This window comes from Micropterus salmoides, unplaced genomic scaffold (assembly GCF_014851395.1).
Source record: "Micropterus salmoides isolate LMB-PRFRI ecotype aquatic unplaced genomic scaffold, ASM1485139v1 Ms_hic_scaffold_4, whole genome shotgun sequence".
Taxonomy (NCBI): Eukaryota; Metazoa; Chordata; class Actinopteri; order Centrarchiformes; family Centrarchidae; genus Micropterus; species Micropterus salmoides.
In genome coordinates this window covers 34,884,972-34,905,404 of record NW_024043372.1, presented here as the reverse complement: position 1 = coordinate 34,905,404, position 20,433 = coordinate 34,884,972, and the positions used below count along the sequence as shown (strand labels likewise).

The 20,433-nt window shown below is 39.5% G+C and overlaps 1 protein-coding gene across 1 annotated transcript in view; it reads right to left on the bottom strand.

Annotated features, from left to right (window-relative positions):
* The window catches only part of wnt4 (wingless-type MMTV integration site family, member 4), a 34,459-nt gene extending 17,989 nt beyond the window's left edge, over positions 1 to 16,470 (bottom strand). The window contains exon 1 of the mRNA XM_038697808.1: positions 15,884 to 16,470. Coding sequence (XP_038553736.1) covers positions 15,884 to 15,960 — 77 coding nt within the window. The 5' untranslated portion in view covers positions 15,961 to 16,470. The remainder of the gene's footprint in view (positions 1 to 15,883) is intronic.
* Positions 16,471 to 20,433: the final 3,963 nt, after the last annotated feature.

The window sequence follows — 20,433 nt, the reverse complement described above, 5'->3', positions numbered from 1 at the left end:
TAAGTACAAGGATGTTTCATCCTGATACAAAATAACAATGTAATACAATTAATAGGCTAATTTAATGAACTGAATCACTCTCCAATCACATCACATTGTGACTCATGAAATGTCACACAAATATCAACCATGTAGTTTAAAAAACATGAGCCAACAGTGGTTCTCGGACTAAGCCCCAACCAAAAAGGCACATTCATGATTGTGTCAGCATTATTTTTTTTTATCTAGGCTTTTTGCACAATAACATCTACAGTATATTCCATGCACACTTCTGAACAAAAGTATACAGGTTTAATAATAACACACAGGCTTCTTGGACTTTAATTGCACACGAGATGTCACTGTGTTTGCTAAGTAAATGTTCTTTGTCTAATATTCAGTTCACAGTAGTGAAGACCACATTTAATTTGCACTGTTAGGGCTTCATGATTTGCTATTAGGGCAGTCCTAGTTTATTATAGCAGATGTAGCAGATTTGTCAACTAAACATTAAGGGAAGTGCTCCTCCTGTCTTATGGCTTTTCCATGTAGGCACGTGGAAGGACAGAGAGGTGTGCTCTACCCGCCTCATTGCTTTCCACGTAGGCACATGGAAGGGCAGGGATATCCCAGAACAGAGCGATACCGCCAAATTTAACTTACTGTGGGTGCAAATATCAGTTTCCTTCATGAAAGCTGTCCTGACTGAAATACAAATAGGATGTAGGTTCTACAGGACATTTTTTTCCCCTGAGCAACTAACTATTTTAGGGATTCTATTATCTCAAAGAATAGTGCATATAGCTGCAGTTAAAGAGAAAGATATCCCTCCATTGACACATGACCCCTGACCCCCCAAGGTTTGGGCTACGCCCTGAATGTTTACAATGTCTGCCTCCGCCCCTGAAACTGACAAAAGTACATAAAATACAAAAGTAATTTAGACCTCCAAGCAGGTATCAACAAAGTACAAGCCAAGTTGGACCAGCAGTCCCACAGGCACGACGCAAGCCACAGGTGGTGAGCAGCAAAGATATTGGAAAACATGGAAAACATATATTCAAAAAGAGTAGGTTAATAAAAATACTTTCAGCGTATTTTACAACAAAAGCAACGCCTAGAGGCCGATTGGCATCAATTTTGTCACAATCCTCGAAAAGGCATGGGAAGGTAGTGGCCCAAATTCCGTGTTAATCAGACAGAGCTATGGAGATATAACATCACTTCCTGTTTTGACCATAACATACAAGTGGTTATTTTTGGATTATCAAAGTTATTTTAGTAACTTTTGATTATGAGGGTCCATAGACTCTGTGTGCAAAAATTTGTGCAGAAAAGTTTCGCACATTTCGTATAATATAAAACATATTGCAAAAAAGGAATTCAGGGGACATGTTTACATAAGTCAGTTGAATGTGCGACATTATGTGGGAGTTACAGGCCAAAACGTTCTTACCTTGATTATAGTGCCACCTGTTGGCGGACATTAATAGATTTTGGCGTCTGCTATGTGTGCACCATTCTAAACCACCCCAGTCTACTATTTGTATAAAAATTCTTAGCATATTTCATGAGTTTTCAACAAGAGTGTCACTTTGGGGCCAATTGGCGCCAAATTTATAGTGTACAGTCTCTGTTGGGCATGGGAATGTAATAACCATATTTTGAGGGAAAAATCACAAAATATGTGGCCTATATCATGAGATGCAGCGCAATTCAGGGAAAGGGTAGATATAAGGTTTTTGAATGTGCTACTGTTGGAGTTACAGGCCGTAACGCGTTTTCCTTGATTATAGCACTACCTGCTAGTGGATGTATATTTTTTTGCGTCTCTGGTGCCTATAGCAGTCTATATCAGCTCTGTGAATATATATCTGACTGATTTCAATACGGTTCCCAGCACCACTGGTACTTGGATCCACACTGCTTTGCATGCGTGGCCCCCAGCCCACTTCGGCTTGGACTCCTAAATATAGTCACAAGTGTCCATGATCGTGATCCAAGCAGCTCGTGAAAAATGCAACATTTGACATTTTCAGAGGAGAAAACCAGATGCAGGTGATTTAAGATTAAAGTGCAGATTAAAATAATGAAATAATTTGGACTCCAAGCCAAGCATTTTTGAGATAATTGCAGAAACGCAAAATTGATTTTTACAGCATCACCTTGAGGTCAGAAAGTGTCATAATATGTACGTGACTAGTGGGTAAAATGTTCAACCCACCTGCCAAGTTTTGCGTTTCCAAGTTTTAAAGAGGTGGTATTATGCTTTTTGGCTTTTTCCCTCTCCTTTATTAAGTTATATACCTTTTTTGTGCATGTAACAGGTTTGCAAAGTGAAAAAGTCCAAAGTCCACCCCAAAGGGAGTTCCCATCTCCCACAGAAAACTCTCTGAACTGCTTGAAAACAGCTCGTTTGTAGTCTAACCCCTTTCTTCCCTGTGACGTCACAGGGATGAAAGCTAAATGCATCTCATATAACGCTCAACAAGTGGCTACTCCGACACGCCCTCAAAAACACCGGTGGAAAAACACCTAGCTGTAGCACACACCTCCCCTCTCCCTACCAAACACTAGCTACCCTCCAGGCAGTCAGTGGACATAAAGTTTTTACTGTGATGTAGAGACAGAGCTCAGTTAAAAATTTATGGATGAAAGATACTTTTGTTACAGATTAATAACTCACCACTCTGAAACTCTTGCTCCAGTCTATGTTGCCAAGCTGGCTGGCAACATGTCCAACTGAACCGAAGCTGTTTACCAGCTTCTCACTGACCCACCCTTCACTGCTTCTGATTGGCTAGTAGTCCTTAACTAGGAACTGCGCATGTGCAACTCCGAACAAAGATCATTTAGAGACAAGATGTATCAGCAATGTGCAGTATGAAATTTCTTTTGGTGTTTTTTGAAAATTAATTAGGCCAGACGGCCTGGTCTGAGTATTTCAGAAACTGCTGATCTACATATTCATGCACAACCATCTCTAGGGTTTACAGAGAATGGTCCGAAAAAGAGAAAATATCCAGTGAGCGGCAGCTGTGTGGACAAAAATGCCTTGTTGATGTCAGAGGTCAGAGGAGAATGGGCAGACTGGTTCAAGATGACAGAAAGGCAATAGTGACTCAAATAACCACTTGTTACAACCAAAGTATGCAGAGTACCATCTCTGAACGCAGAACTTGTCAAACATTGAAGCAGATCGGCTAAAGCAGCAGAAGACCACCCTGGGTGCCACTCCTGTCAGCTAAGAAAATCATCTCAAACTGGTTACTTGAACATGACGATGAGTTCACCTTTGGGATGTAGTGGAACGGAAGATTCGCATCATGAATGTGCAGCCAACATATCTGCAGCAACTGCATGATGTTCTCATGTCAATATGGACCAAAGTCTCTGAGAAATGTTTCCAACGCCTTGTTGAAAGTATGCCACGAAGAATTAATGCAGTTCTGAAGGCAGAATGGTGTCCAACCCGGTAATAGCAAGGTGTACCTTACTAAGTGGCCAGTGAGTGTAGATGTTAATTGATTTAGCATATTTTGAAAAATATAGAATGACAGATTCTGAATTGACCATAGGTTGTAGTGAGGCAAACTTTTGTCACATATCAATGGATGTGCAAAAAACAAACCAGCTCTCTAGGACGTACGAGTGGCTCTTATCAATTTACATTTGTTGTAATAAACTGTTACCAAATTTTATGTATCAATTAAGTATTCACCCTAGATTGTACAAACCAAATTTTGTACAAATCCATGCAGTGAATTACGAAATAAACATTTTAGCATGTGTGGCGCCCCCTAGTAAAATAATACCCCAGAACTGCTCATTGAAGCCTGGACCGAGCATCTTAACAGACACACCAAGTTTGGTTACAATAGCTTAAGCCAATTTTGAATCATTAGCATTTATGTAAAATTGTACATAAAGGCACAAAAGAAAAAAATTGGTTGACGTATCAAAATTCTTTTCTTAAATTAAGATCAGTGAAGTCCGTATATGATCCTGCCAAAGCTTCAGTGGTTGTTGGTGTTGTTATAGCACTACTAACTTAAGGTCAATGAGATAATTTTTTTTGCCTTAGTAGTGGGTGGAATTTGCAACCCACCTGCTTCGCTTGCCTGGATCCCTATAAGGTTCCCTGCACCACTGGTACTGCCCACTCGGGCTTGGACCCCTAAAAATATGACTGATTTCAATAGGGTTCCCAGCACTGCTGGCACTGGGATCCATGCTGTTTTTTCATGCTTGGCCCCCAGACCATTCAGGCTTGGACCCCTAATAATGAAGCAGACAGTACCATCAAAGAAAAGAATTAAAGATAAGAATGAAGGAAGGATGTGAGGGGAAAGAAAATGGACAGAATTCAAAGGGAATCATTTAAAGTACAACAACAACAGAGATAAAAAAAAAAAGTGGAGCAAAGCAGGGAGACAGTAAAGTGATAAGAGAGGAAAGAAGTGAAAGGGAAAACTGATGAGTTCAATTAACACAGTTACATTTACAGTTACTGAGCACCTAGAGGCTCACACTACTAGAGACTGTGTGTGTGTGTGTGTGTGTGTGTGTAGGTGTGTGTGTCTGGGTATGTTTATATGCTGCTGGCTCCACTAGAGCTCATTTCCCCCTAAAAATAACACGATTTGCCAACACCACAGCCCTCAAACACACACACACACACACACACACACACACACACACACACACACACACACACACACACACACACTCACATGCTTTTTGTGTGTACATATGGGAAAAAGGGCAATAAAAGTCATGAAATTAACCTAATGCCTGGTGTTAGTGCCGTGGCCCCAAACGGCTGGGAATCAATTAGTGTGTGTGTGGGTGTGATTGGCGGTATAATATTCATGCATACCAGCCAACGGTAGTCTTCAGTCGTGGTGGACAGTAACTGTGTATATTTACTCAAGCACTGTACTCACAGCTGAGAGGTATTACTTTACTTGAGTGTTTTTTTATGCTGCTTTCTACTATTAGTCCACTACATCTCAGAGGGAAATACTGTACTATCCAACAGTTTATACAAGTACAGCTGAGACAATTAGTTGATTGACAGAAATTTAATTGGCAACTATTTTGACGATCGTCTCAGGTTTTACTATGTATTAGCCTATGTACAATGCGTTCTCATCCCAGGTCATCCAATACCAATGCTGCTTTGTCACGGCCCTTGGCTTCTCATGCTGAAGCACATGTTACCATTTAGCGTCTGTATGAGACAACTTTTTAACCTGTGGTTAACAATTTGAATCGTTCTAAGTTTGGTTAGGTTTAGTCACCAAATCTACTTGGTCAGGTTTTGGCCAGCACACCACTTGATTAGGTGACGCAAGCAAGGAAGTCGTGTAAGTCACAGCTCATGTTAAAAACTCATGAAATACACTAAAAGTATTTTTGCAAATAGCTTTTAAGTAGACTGGGCTAATGTAGAATGGAGCACACAATGAGACCGATGTTTTGACATGTCCGCCAGCAGGTGGCGCTACAATCAAGGTAAGTGCGTTTGGCATGTAACTCCCACATAATTTATGATATATTCAAACACCTTATATGCACGTGTCCCCTGAATTTAGGTGCATCTCAGGATATAGGACACGCATATATTGGCTTATAATTCTTTTTTACAAAATCGCGAAATACGCAAAACTTACTTTTTCAAACTCTTCCTTGCACGAAACTGTGTAAAAAGAATCAATCAACCCTCCCATAAGACTGTATGCAAAACTTGGCCCCGTAAACATTCTGTAAGTGAAATTCACAGGGCTTGTATATACTGCTGCAGGCACCTCAGATGCAAAAAATTACACGTTAACAAGTTGGTGGCCCATTATTAAGGTTTTGGCCTGTAACTCCCACATAATACGTCACACATTCAAAAACCTTATATCGTGTTTCCTGAATTGAGCTGCATCTCATGATATAGGCCACACCCACATTTTGTTCCCACAAAATCGCGAAATACATGAATGCTACTTTTTCAAACTTCTCCTAGGTGGAGTGTCTGATCTGCCCAAAACTTTCCATGTAAAATACATGGATGCTCATGGCCAAAAGTAATTAAAAATACATTTTTATAATGCAAAAAATGCGCAAGTTATAAAGGACAAACATCCTGTATGTAACTGTTGAAACAGGAAGTAATATCATATCCCTGCGTAAGCCTGTCCGATTAACACAAAACTTGGGGTGGTATGTTCACATGCCCGACAGTGGCTCGACACAAAATTTAGAGTCAGTTGACCACTAGGTGGTGATTAAAATGAAGTGCTCTCACCTACTTTTTTGAACTCCTCCAAGGCGGTGAGTCCTATCTGCATGAAACTGTGCACACAGACAAAATAGATAGTCCAATCTACATAAACCTTTGCAAGTAGAATCAATAAACCATCTAATAGGAATATGTGCAATATTTGGCAACAATAAGCCACTAGGTGTTCCTTTTTTTGGCAATTCATTAAATTAATAAAAAAAGTATTTTTCCCGACTACTCTTTGTCGCATCCAGAGTGCAATTTCAGTGTTTTGCAGAGAAACACACAGAGAGATGTTAACTATTATGTTACAAGACAAAGACACAGTAGATATTTTACAAGCACAGAGCAACAGCGAACACATCAGTGCAAATGTTATTCGGTACCACGTTGGTCTCGATCCCTACGTGGCACATCTGAGTGGTGACAACAGAATCACGGGTAAGTTTATTAAATGTGGCGACTTTATAAAACATACCGCTAATAGAGAAAGTGAGCAGATGGAGAGAGAAATGGAGAGACAGAGAGAGGCGGGCAAGCCGGTGAGTTTGCTGCAGAGGTGTGTGTGTGTGTGTGTGTGTGTGTGTGTGTGTGTGTGTGTGCGTGTGAGTGTGGGGAAAAGAGAACTAATGAGAAACGGAGATTCAAGTAGTGATTAAACTCTACACTACTGATATAAGGCGGAGAATCAAGTAGAATTAAAATGGTGAAATATGAAATTACCCAAACAGAAACAGAAATATATCCCACTAACAACTCCCGCCTCCGCCACAGTTACACTGTCGTAATGAGAGCTCAGCAGTCTGGGGAGCAGCGTGTTGCATTTCCATCCCTTGGAACCGCAACACGAGGCCTTGGACATTTGTGTCACGGTTTCGGTCTCGGTTCCAGAACCGCTACAGCCCTATTTACTGGTGGCTACTATGCCCCTTTTAGTGGCTTGTAGGTTGAGATAGAAAAAAAATAGTGTTGTGATCAGAGGCCAAAAGCTAAAGATATACAGTATATGCACCTTTAACTAACCATACGCAGGTTGATAGTTTTGTTTAGTCTAGCAGGGCAAGAAATATACTGATAGAATGCCTTTGTATATGCTTTGGGGTGTATACACGTCCCAGTAACAAATATTTGGGGAAATACACTGGGCAGATAGAAGGGGCACATGGGCAGCAGCTCAATGTCTGCTGGGTGACATATAGGCAGACACCTCCCCCTTGGGATTTCCCTGTGACGTGAGCATCTCTGTCAAGTCTAATCAGCGCACCAAAGCCACTGACAGTCAAGTCAGTCTCCAGATCACGTGAAGTAAGCCATGTCTTGGTGAAGGCCATGATGCATGCATCTCTCTATTTCTCCAGATGATCTCTTTGATCTTGTTCGTGATGGAGTGGAGTAAAGTGGTATCACTGGTTTTATAAGGTACAATTTAGATTTATTATCATGAACGGAAGCAAACAAGATCCCTCTGACAATGAGAAACATTGGATCCATTTCAGTCTTTTGAACAGTGGTACAGATGTAAATCTTAATCAGATGGGTGTTTCTTCATTAATGACAATAACGACATTTAAAACAATACAAAAAGAAGAGACCACTACTGTTTGTCACTTCTGACGCAGGGCCACAACCAAATTCTGGCAAAGAGAGAGAGAGCAAGAAAAAAGGGAACACTAAACGGTAACATTTCTTCGTTGATTCAGTCTGTATTAAAGCGAAAATCGAAGCGCATTAGTTAGAGGGTTTTACTGTATGCTGGAACCTAAATCCTGCTTGGATATCAGTTTGTTATTCAGGATTACCTAAAGTTACAGCTTTTATGCATTTTCAGTCATCTGTCATGCTTTGAACAGTGGCTTTTGCCCTCACATTCAAATCACCCTCAGCTCATAACAAAACCTGTACATGTCCTCAGCTGTATGTTAGTTAGAGCAGTTCTACTAAAATGTTTATTGCACATAATGTGTAATCTAGTGGCCAACTGGTGCTAAAGAGCCTCAGTGTGTCTACTGGCTAAAATTCTGTTAATCAGACAGACCTATATATATATAGAAGCTTTCAACGGTAACGACATAAACAAACTCAACTTCCGGCAGACTTACACAAGCAATCCATAACAAGTAAATAACATAGACAGTATATTACTAGACGAAGCCACCCCGCTTATTTGAATGGAGAGGAGTGAAGCCAGTTTTGGACCAATAAAATACTACTACAGGGGCACTTCCTGTTGGCACCAGCGTCTACTGCGCATGATTGCAGCTACCAGAATTACATCATAAAAACATAGATAAACCAATCTCGTGTTGCTTTAGAAAGATTTTATTATTCTCTTCAAAATGTCGAGAAAAGCAACACACTGCGAAAAAATAAAATATAACCTTAGATGGTATTTTGAATGCGCATTTAGGTGCTGACTTGTGGCTGGTTCCGTGAATCTGCAGCGTGCATTTTTCCATTTTTAGGCAAAGCCTATTTTTGTTTGGATATACACTGAAATAAAAGCAACCCCAAATAAACTACAAACGAAGGAATGCATATGCCTACAAATCAAATGCTTTGGTAAAGTCACACAAATTAAACATTGAAGCCCATGTTGCACAAAAATAAACACTGAAGTTTATAATTACTATGTTGGGGTTTTTTTATATATCATAATATATCATATCTTTTAGTTTGTCAGTGCGTTTTGTGGTGTTAGGAATTGTTTTTCTGCGCATTTCCGCACTTACTCAAAACTTGCGTACATGTACACCACCTCCTGAGCTGGTGTAGGATTTGAGTGTGCCGTACGCCAACATCCATATTGATAAAACTCAAAGTCAATGTGGTTTTGGGTGTACGCAAGGTGTACGCTGGAAATTTGGTGTACGCACTTTTCATGAATGAGGGCCATTGTGTTTGCGGTAGAGAGTTAGAGAGAGAGAGAGAGAGTGAGAGAGAGGGAGCGAGTGAAAGGAGGTGCTGAGCGAATATGCGCTGCGTGCAGCTCTGCAATCAAATACAAGTTTTCCCATCTTAAATAGTAAAAAAAAAACTGAAATCAATATGTGGCAGTCAGCGCTGATAATGTGGTGGACCGCCACAAACAAATGAATGTATGGGAAACAATGTACTGGATATCACTCACCATATTAGCCAGTAATAACAAACCCAGTGACAAACAAACAGAACGGAAGTTAACTTCGGGCTGGGCACGTCACCTTGGCAACGCGTCCGATGAAAGCTTCTATATATTGTATAAGTACAAGACTTTTTCAGTATTACAAATTATGGGAAATTATGGGAAAAACAGGTAATGCAATTACATTTTACTTTGTATTAGTGAGTTTTTCCACAGTGTTAAAGCCACATTTATGGTTGTTTTTATTTTCACATTCAGTTTGGATAGATCAGAAGACAAGCTTGCTTGTAAAATTGAAATAATTCATGTGCAGCAGGCAAGTCTGGACATGCACCATGTACACTTCTGCTTACTATTTACACTGTTAAGACATGTATAAACTGTGTTGTCCACAAATGTATGTATATAAAGAACTGTGCATGAGGTTAGAATTTCGTGTGGTTGGGTTGTTCTCACCTATGTGGTGGCTAGTCATCACTACTTACATTTACATTTACTCATTTGGCAGACGCTTTTATCCAAAGCGACTTACATTTGAGCAACAACATACAAGCATCAAATACAGATCTACAACTGACAATACATACTAGTAAGAGCAGCATTAAGTCCTAGTAAGGGCTCATAGTACATATCACATCAATGGGGTAAATACCTAGGGAAGGAAGTAAGAGTTAACACAATCAAAACAAAAGTGCAATCAAAACAAAAAAGTGCAATCAATACAAAATCATTGTAAAGGATAGAAGAAGAAGAAGCTGCAGCTATCTTCGACTGAAGCCAACTAATCAACTCTAAACCGAAACTAAATTACATTCATTCAAAAGCCTCGTTCTGAGTCTTTCACACCCAACCTTGAAAACACTGCAGCAATTCTATTTGACTCAATAAGGACAATGCTAATCCCTCCAAAATTGATCATCTTGTTGATAGTGCTGCAGGCTCACTGCGATTGACACACAACTCTGTTGCCTTGCTAAGAAAGAAGATAAGAAAGAAATAAGGCTAGCTCCATGGTACGGTAACACCGAAACTCGCAAATTATAGCAAACATCGCAGAAACTTGAAAGGAAATGGCGCCATTCTGAACAATTCCCCGAAGCACCACGTGTGTCACGATAATTGTAAACTGGTGACAAGAGGCTTGAAATAACATGCCACAGCTTTACCACATTCATGTGCGTGTATGTGTGTGTGTGCTAAAGAAGTATGAGGCGCCAGCATGTAACGCAATGCCAAGGTCTTTGTTTTCTCTAGTTACACATCAGCTGCCATCTCTTTAGCACCTCACCATGGTTGTCCGGGACATATGCATGCATGTTCACACACACACACACACACACACACACACACAAAGAAACAGGAAGACAAAGAGAGGCAACATGAAGGAGACCCAAAGAAAGACCAGTGTGTGTGCTTTTAATCCTTCAGTGGTTTAAAGTGAAAAGCATAATTATTTTGGATGAACCGGAACATTTAGTAATAATGTGAACTTCCAACCATATTTTCCACATTCTATTTGCTTTGCTGCAAAATAGTTGTTTAAATATTTCAGTCTGGATCAAAGTTGTGAACTAATGGACTGAGATGCAAACTGACAGACAGACATTTCCAATGCCATCCCTAGAGCCATGCAGTTAGGTTTTGCTAAATATGACAGATAACGGAGGAATAATTGATTATCTACAAAAAGTACTTATTTAAACCACTACTCCATAGATTACAAAATGTATTTTACACAAGTAAACTATATAAACAAAAGAAGACACACAATTCAATCACAATCACAATTGTTTTGCCATGCTATAGAGATGGCAAACCTCATCAGTCAGTCGGTTGGGCGGTCAACCACTTGGATTCAGATTTTAATATCTAAATAACTACTGGATGGATTGTTGAAATATGGTACAGACATTCACATCCACCTAAGGGTGATCACCTGACCTTTCTTCTAGCACCACCATTGTGTCAAAAAGCATTTTTGGACATTTTTATGCCTTTATTACAGAAGAAACTGTCCTCCAAGTCAAACAACTGAATCAATTGCTTCAGCAAATCCCGAAAATTACACGTTTAAGTTGAAGTGATGCTGAAGTCCTCTAAGGCTCTCAGGAGCATAGGAGGGAATAAGGTGATGTTTTAATAGAGAAACAAAATCTGCAAAGGTAAAGTAACTTAAAGGATTTAAAAAGAGTCCTCTTGATAATGGAATTGATTTTTCACTAGCCTGAATTCTTTGATTTGACTTGAAAACACACATGCAGACATACACAGACACACAACTTTGCCGCTTCCGCTTTGTGTTCAGCTGTGCACATGTTAGTGTGAGTTGTGAGCTGTGTGTGGCGCACTGGAAGTGACCACTATTATTCTGTGGTACGTGGGGTCATTACTGAGTGTGTGCCACTGTCGGGGAAGATGGTAGCATAAATGCTTAACCCAAAAAAAGAACATACACAGACGCGCACACACACAACAGACCTGGAGCAGTGTGCAGGTGCAGCAGAGCCAGTCGTAGCAGGTCAAGAGGAGGAAGAGAAGGAGGATGATGACTGACAAACTAATGAAAAGTACCATTCAAATCCCTTTTCGGCAACAGTACACTAAACATGACTCAGCAGCCACAGAGATTTGGCAAAGCGATGACATCCTGGCTCACGGGCTCAAGGTGACAAGCATTGGCAGAGCTAAAGATGAAATAGACAGCCAGTTCAGGCTGTGGTTTAATGTTACATAAGAACAGCTGAAAAGTGATGGAATATGGAGAATGATTTGTCTCAATATTATTTGTGTGAACAGAAAGTGAACTGTGAGTATGTGTAATCTGTAAATATGAAACACCTGCCACAAATACAAAAAAAAAGACTTGTAAGTTAACAAAACACACAATTTTGAGACCATTTTTCTGCCAGTCAGAACCAAAATCCAATTGCATCACTTGTATACCTTATTTTTAGATAATGCATTAATTAGGGTTGTTATTATTAGGTCTCCAATCCTGAGGGGGCCCGGGGTCCATGCATGCAAGGCAAGGGGGCTTCCAGTACCAGCAGTATTTTTCCATTGGTAAAGGTTATGCTACAGCCTACACTTTAAAGTTATGTTTACAACTGCGCCGTATGCATAGTAGTTAGGTTAAATTGTTTCAGATGGCTACTAGCTAATGTTAGCTTAGCTTAATCTACATACTAAAAATTAACAAGACAATTACAATACTACATTTCTGAATACAAACAACACCACCAACAACCATACTATCAAAAACCTTAACCACGGTGCTGTCATATCTTACAACATTTACTGTAGCTTAACTGAAACAATGTAACCTAACTAAATATGGTGCAGTTCAACTACATTCGTGAGGGTACACTACTAATATGATGTGAAGTGCTTTGTGAATTTTACCCAACTGAAATAAAACATAAAAAATATAAAGGATGAGTAATTTAAGAAGCCCATCACTTCAGGGACTTAAGGCACGAGCCTTTCATACTCAAATAGAAAGGTAAATTAAAGTATACATAGAACAAATAAAAACACATTAATACTCACTGTGTCACATTAAGATAATTAATGAATGCACATTACTTTTTTAACAGTTCATAGAAAGACTGCATGCTCTTACTTTGAAATGAAGAAATTGCATCTTCGGCAGGCAAACGTGATCCAAGTGGATTATTATTTGGACTGACGGAAAGTTTGTCTCAAAACTGTGTGTGTGTGTGTGTGTGTGTGTGTGTGTGTGTGTGTAAAATACAAATACACAAGCATAGAATTGAGACCCACAAATACTTTTTTGATTCACAAGTGGAAACTGGATTTATAAATGCCTGTTTAAAAATTGTAAATGTTATGAAGAATCCCTATTCACAAATGTTTTTCATTTATTTTCAAGATATTCTATTTATTTGTGGCATTTGTTTGCATAGTTGCAGATCCGTTTTATGTTTGCAAAATATTTTTGGTGAGTTTACAAATCCTTCTTTGTATTTGTGAGAGACAGATTCCACATTTACAGATGGATTTTTGATCTGTTCACACAAATGATATGAAAAAATGATCTCAAAATTAAAACATTTTAGCTCTTCTGAATCATAGTCAGTGAATGCAGATTTTGAGAAAAGTTTCATGTGTGAAACAACAATAATCCGTCATATTTCTTCTATACAGACTAAGGTTCCACCTGACAATTTTGGCCATAATAGTTTAATGAGTATTTTAAAGATTAATAAGCTTCACAATTTCTCAGAGCCCAGAATGACATATTAAAATTGTTAATTTTGTCTGACCAGCAGTCCAAAACCCTGGCAGTCGTCAGATTACAGAATACCAGATATTATATATTATATTCCCATTTGAGTAGCTAGAGCCAGTGAATGTTGTCACAATCAATGGCAACAATGCTTAGCAAACAAAACTGAAAACTGCAACTGTGTAATACATTCCTAAACCACAGAGTTAAGGGTAAATCCACAATATTTCAAGTACTTGGTATTTTGTCAAGTCTGAGAAAATAACCCTGATAATGGCATAGTGATGTCATCAAAGTTGTCAAACTTGGGTTTGGAGACTATAAATTACAACAGAAAGCCAAACAAACATTACATGCTGGAGGTGTAACATTTGAAAGCCATGAATGTTTAACAGGGATGAATTACCCAATGAAAAGATGCTATTAAGTTCCATTATGGGAAATGTAGGATCCTGGAATGCCACTTTAAGCTGTATGAACCTTATGCAGCCCGCCCCTTTGGTTCCATTTAAAATTTTATCTCTTAAAAATAGCCTCCGGTTGCTTTTGCTGGGTACAGTAAATAAAAGTAATTTCTTGGATTTAATTTATTCATTTGCATTTCTCAATTTCTCAATAATAATAATAATAATAATAATAATAATAACGAAAGCTTCCATCCTTTGAACCTGAGTGTACCTGCTGCTGTGTGAAGGTTAAACTGAAGCTTGAGGGTTTGTTGAGATACAGTCCTTACAGCCCCACACAGAACACTGTAATCCTGTCGAGCAGACTGGCAGCTCAGCAGCCTGCCTGTACATGCCTGCTCTGTGCTGCTGTCACCACACCTTCAGCCCCAAACAGCACAATTACCCTGCACTCAGTGACAGAGTTCAAGGTAGGCAGCGTTGTTTGGCAAGGCTGTAATTTGATTTATACTGATGAATCTGTCAGCGATATCAGTTAGGCCATCTGATGGAAACACAAGGCTCTAGTGATTCTGTTATAAATCTTACAGTGGTATTAATAAAGAGATATTAAGTGAAAAAATGCAAATATGAAAGTCAATATCCAGTCAATATTTGGCACAGAAGCCACAATTTCCTGTGAGGAGATTATAAGAGTTGGGAATTGTGTCATGTAACTATCAACGTCAGATGTAATTCAAACCACTAGAGCTTTAAATCTCTGCAAGAGAACAGGAAGGCCCTCCCTTAATGATAAGCACTGCTTGTAAATTTGCTGAAGCTAAGAGGAATGAATGGCAGCAGAAAATGGAGCAGAGCCTGCGGAGGAATGCAGAAACCCACCTAACCACCTCCCACAGGCTGCCGGGAGAGCAGGCACACACATGCGACCCAACCAACCAGCCCCAGGAAGAGGTGGCACTGTGCAGCTCAGCTACAGAGTCAGACTGTGTGTTATTCTCAACAGGGATTTATGACTGCTCTAACATCCCCCCACATTAAATACATAAGGGAATAATAAAATATTCTATTATGGGCTGACATTTGTCTGTGAGCTTCTTGTGACATTGTTGAACTTTTTTTCTTTCTCTCCTGGGATATCTGTGTATTTTCACTATCACTGCAGAATTTAATGGTAAACTAATAGTGGTGTTATTTTACTTGATTTACATTTACTTTTATTTTTGTGTCACTGTAATATTTGTGTATTAGTCAGGCACTGATTGTTTAATTGGATATGTTTGTCTCTTAATTTTATAATAGAATATAGTTTTTGTTGAACAAATTCTTTAGCTCAAATGCATCTGACCTGGCCCTTGTCTGCCTAAGATTAAGAGGTCTTTCTGTTGCCCTGTAATAGGTGACAACAAAATCCTCCAATTTAGGACTATGCAAAACAAATTAAGGATGCAGGTCAGATGTGTGTTTGTGAGCTCCTCAAAAGTTCTTACAGATCAATATGGAAATCTGAACCTTTCCAAAAATAACTTGCCTTTTAATTTTTTACACTGGGTAACTTTTTTAAAAGTTCTTTGCAGGGGGATGTAGAGATGCAGGTAAATTATTAAGTCTGAGAAAGAGAGAGAGAGAGAGAGAGAGAGAGAGAGAGAGAGAGAGAGAGAGATGGTTAACAATTAACCTGAGCGGCCGCTGAGCTTGTGGGACAGAATATGATGTGGATATGTAAAGATGAGGAGGGACAGGGGGAGGTCAGGTGAATGATAACAGTTGATGTAAAAAAAAAAAATAAAAATAGAGTGAGAGATGTGGTCCACTTTCTAAAATCAGGATCAGGAGTGTGGAGTCCAACTTACAGCCAGTTACTCGCGTTGGCCGAGAGGAGCGCACAGCAGAGCATCAGGATGCATCGCAAAACATATTCCCCGGGCATCTCGAGTGGGAGGTCGGTGAGAGCTGAAATAATCCCGAGGTGGACAGGGGGAGGGGGGCTGTTAATCCATCGTCCCGCATCCAGTAGGCGCACAGCTTTACGGTCCGTCCGCCTGGTTCTCCCGTCCCTCCGCTGCCACTCCACACTCCGGGACGGGGAGAAGGGGAAAAGTGAGATGCTAAAAATACGCTCAAACTCTGGAGTCGCTCGGACTGAATCAGACCCTTCTTCTTAATGTTGTTTGCTTAGCTTCTCAGCTGCGCGTTAACGCCAGTCGGGAGAGCGCGTGGAGAAGTAGTCAAATAAAAGTAAAATGAAGGACCTCTAACACGGTTCTTCCTCCTCTCTGAAGGCTTATCATCCGCTGCCGGGTCCGGCTCTCAGACAAGCGAGGCTCTCTTGTCAGCGCGCCGTGGACTCTCCAACTCTCCCCCAACACATGCACACACACTTTGAGCGTAAATACGCACGGCTCCTCTGCTTACATACCACCGTCTCTCGGTGCGTCTGGCAGAGGACAGTGTGTGTGTGCTGACTTCAGTTGAGGGGCGGTGCGAGGATATGGAGGTATGGCAGAGAGATGGGAGTTTTTGGGGGATGAAGGAGGCGGGTTTATTGCGCTGCCAGTGTGTGTGTGTGTGTGTGTGTGTGTGTGTGTGTGTGTGTGCGCGCGCGCGCGCGTGTAGACGGGACAATGTGTGTGTTTTGGAGGTCTCTTGGGAGGATGCAATAGCACAGCCATTCACTAATGCCCTCCCCAACCGCCCTCCTCTCCTCTCCAACACACACATAAACACGCTCTCTTTCACTCACACAGATACACACACTCCTCAAACCGCACACACTTTTTGGCAGCACCTCACTCTCCCTGTCACACACTCAACCAAACATTCTGTGGTCAACGGGCTATTTAAAGCTTGGCTGCAAAATGTCTGCATTTGAAACCAGCAAATCCCAATAATATGACAAATGTCTGCTACACACTATTGACTGATGAAAACGTTGTAGGAGGATAAGGTGAGGCAGCAATGCTGGCCTTATGTACTACCACTGAGGACTCTATATGACTTATCTGATTCTGGCTAAGAGAAAGACCGTGGTGGAGGACTTAAGACTGTAAGGTGATATTTTATCTACATAACAATATTTAATATTGTACAGGAATAAATGCTGCCTGCTTCCATCACTACATATCACTTTTTGAAACCCACATTACTTTATTTTTAAATATACCAAATATGTCATAAGAAGCATGGCAATGAATAAGGTTTCAATGTTCAATAGGCCTACTGAATAGAGATGAGAAATTAGACACTTTACCTTTTCTTTTCTGAGTGAAATGAAAATTACACCTACATACAAACAGAGGCACATACATCTATACATATAAATATACTACATATAAGGTACAATAACATTAGACAAAACAAAAAGAAATCCAGAAAGGAAGACAGGAAAAGGACACCGACAAGCAGACAAAATGTATCAGATCAAATTCGTATCATATTCTTTGACTTGTAACCAGTGTGTGTTTGTGTGTGTGTGTGTGTGTGTGTGTGTGTGTGTGTGAGCACAAGTACAGAGAAGTAAGTACATATAAATAGAGAATAACTAAGAATGAAATAAGATAAACAAAATCATTAGAATGAAAAATAGAATTGAAATAAAAATAAAATAACTATATAAGAACTAATAAGTCAAAATCTTGGATCATAAACTAATAGTGCAGTACCATCAATAAACAAAGTGACATAGTGGTGTTGTAATTTTACCAGCAAGTCAGCAAGGTATAGTATAGATACCATATGTAGTGTATGGTGGAGGATCACATATTAGATATTATATGATCGATTATTATACTGCATACTGTATAATGTAATATAATATTGCATTTATATTTAAGTGTAAGAATAATATAATACAAACTACCATAACAGTATACAACAGAATATAATCTAATGATATAATAGTGTATAATGAATTATATAGGAAAACATTGTATAATGTCATATAGTTTATAAATTATAATATAATAAATATACTGTTATATAGTGTAATACCATGTAATAAAATGTTCACTAATCACAATTTGAGAGTGCATTACATAGATACATAGCAAGTATAGTATTGTATATTATGAGCATTAAAAACTGTCTTAATAACTGAAATAATTGACACCTCACAGAAAATATATAATAAATCCTAATATGTATGCATGAAAATGCAAATTAAAGCTAGGGTAGGTAATTTATTTAAGAAGCATTTTTTGTTTGTTTTTGTTTGTTTGTTGTATTTGTTGAAATTCTATTAGCACCTCCATTGCAATCAATAAATGCTCAAATCAAAGAAATGCTGAGACACAAAATAAAAAAAAAATCCAGATTCTGTGATTGTTGCAGGACTAGAATAAGCATGGCTAATCTTTTCATTCATCTGTGGCGTTGGAGGGAGGCCTGGAGGTGGAATTTTTTTGGTTTGATACTTCTATCTTCTGTCATTTAGCTGTTTTGCTAGCTTCTAAGGTAAGTAGTAAGTAACAAACAAAATGTCATGAATTGAGAGAAATAAACAAAATAGACCAAAGAAAACTCCACAAAAACTGACATATTAACTGCTGTTTACCACACTAATGTGGTGGTAGTTGAGTCTGTAGAAACTTTGTTCAAACCCACATAACTTCATTTTAAATTCTAATGGAGAAAAATCACTAAAGATACTAACTACGTAAGGCTAAATTTAGGAATACAAAACAATGCACAAGACCTAAATGGAATAGTGCAGCCATAGAAACAGGGTTTCAATCAATATCAACATTTTATTCTGTAGCTTCACTAAAGAGCTGGAAGAAACTGATACAGAATATGCCGTTTGTTATACAGTTTGACAGTACGGAACAAGATTGTTTTTCCAACCTTAAAGCTAGTAAAGGGCTAAATTTAAAAAAAAGGAAAATTGTATGTTAAGTGGTCAGGGACAATGAACATGTCTGTTACTGTGTGACATAAGAGCTTGTTTCAGTCACAACTTGCAGTTTGAAGACCAAGAAAAACTTACAGAAAGGAGACTTCAACAGCAGCCACTCTTCACACATGGGCTCAGTCTGAAGCTTGTGTGTGTTCATGTGTGGGTGGTGGTGGTGGTGGTGGTTGAGGTTTGGGTTGTGTGTGTGTGTGTGTGTGTGTGTATGTGTGTGTCTCGTCTAATCTCATTTCACTTATTGGGTTTTAGGGAGCTAAGAATACACCCTGCTGGGATGAGGCGCTGCAGCCGCGCCACCAGCTGTGTGCAGTGTGCCTCCTGGCTGCCAGACACACACACACACACACACACACACACACACACACACACACACACACACACACACACACACACACACACACTGTAGCATTGAGTAAGACAAGTCATCAGTCTAATTTTGGATAGTTAAAGATAAGACAAATATGTATTGATCCCTGTGGGGAGATTTTGCTGCAGTAGCCAAACTGAAAGAATTCAGCAGTGGAAAAAAGTAAAATATAAGCCCAGAAACTAGAGTTTTACCTAAACACAAAGAACAGTAACTGACTAGTGGCTCTAAAGTTTTCTCCTCATCTGAGCAGAAGTCTGCAGGTACCTCAGAAAAAGCAACAGAGCCGAAGCTTCTGGACAACAGAGCGGGGTTAGTGTGGGAACCTGGTGACCTACATACAATGCTGATAGTTTCTTCCAAACTTCTGCTTCCACTGAACTCGTTTCTGATTCAAAATGAGACAAATGGCACCTGCACCAAGTTCAGGGGAGTTTGTAAAACGTTCAGTGCATTGCAGAGTGAGTATAAGCGTTGCCGCTGCACAGTCTGCTGCTGTGGAGGCTTCAGTGTCCACTGGTGAAATGAAATGAAGTTAAATATGTTTTATCAACTAAATATACTTAAGGTATAAAACTTCAAAGTTTAACCTGTAGCAATGCACAGTGTCCTCTAAGATTATTGTATTTTTTTTAGAGAAATTTTTGATAAATCTGTATAGCAATTAGTAAGTACAGCTGTCAAATAAATGTAGTGGAGTAAAAAGTGTTGTATAATGGATATCACGGTTACACACCAGAAGGTATCAAACAAGGCTGAGGTATCCAAAGCTCTAGGTGGGTATCTTGGTCGGTACAGGCATTGGTCAAGTACACTGGGAAACTAAACTAGGAAACTTCACAGGGAAACTTGGCTGGAACTGTGTCACTAGAACAAGAGCTAACGCCTAACACAAAGACTAATGGTTAATATAATATAAAAGACAACCAAGAGGTACAACATGCAGGTGCTAACCAATCCTCATTAGCTAGGCTCCTTACATGCTTGCTAATAACTTTTTTTAAGGTGGGTCTCCGAAATCGACAGCGTTGTGTTGGACTGATTTGTGCAGCAGTGAGAGAGAGGCGAGAGAGAGGGAGCGAGCGAGCGAGCAAGAGAGGTTGCTGAGCAAATACAGTATATGTATT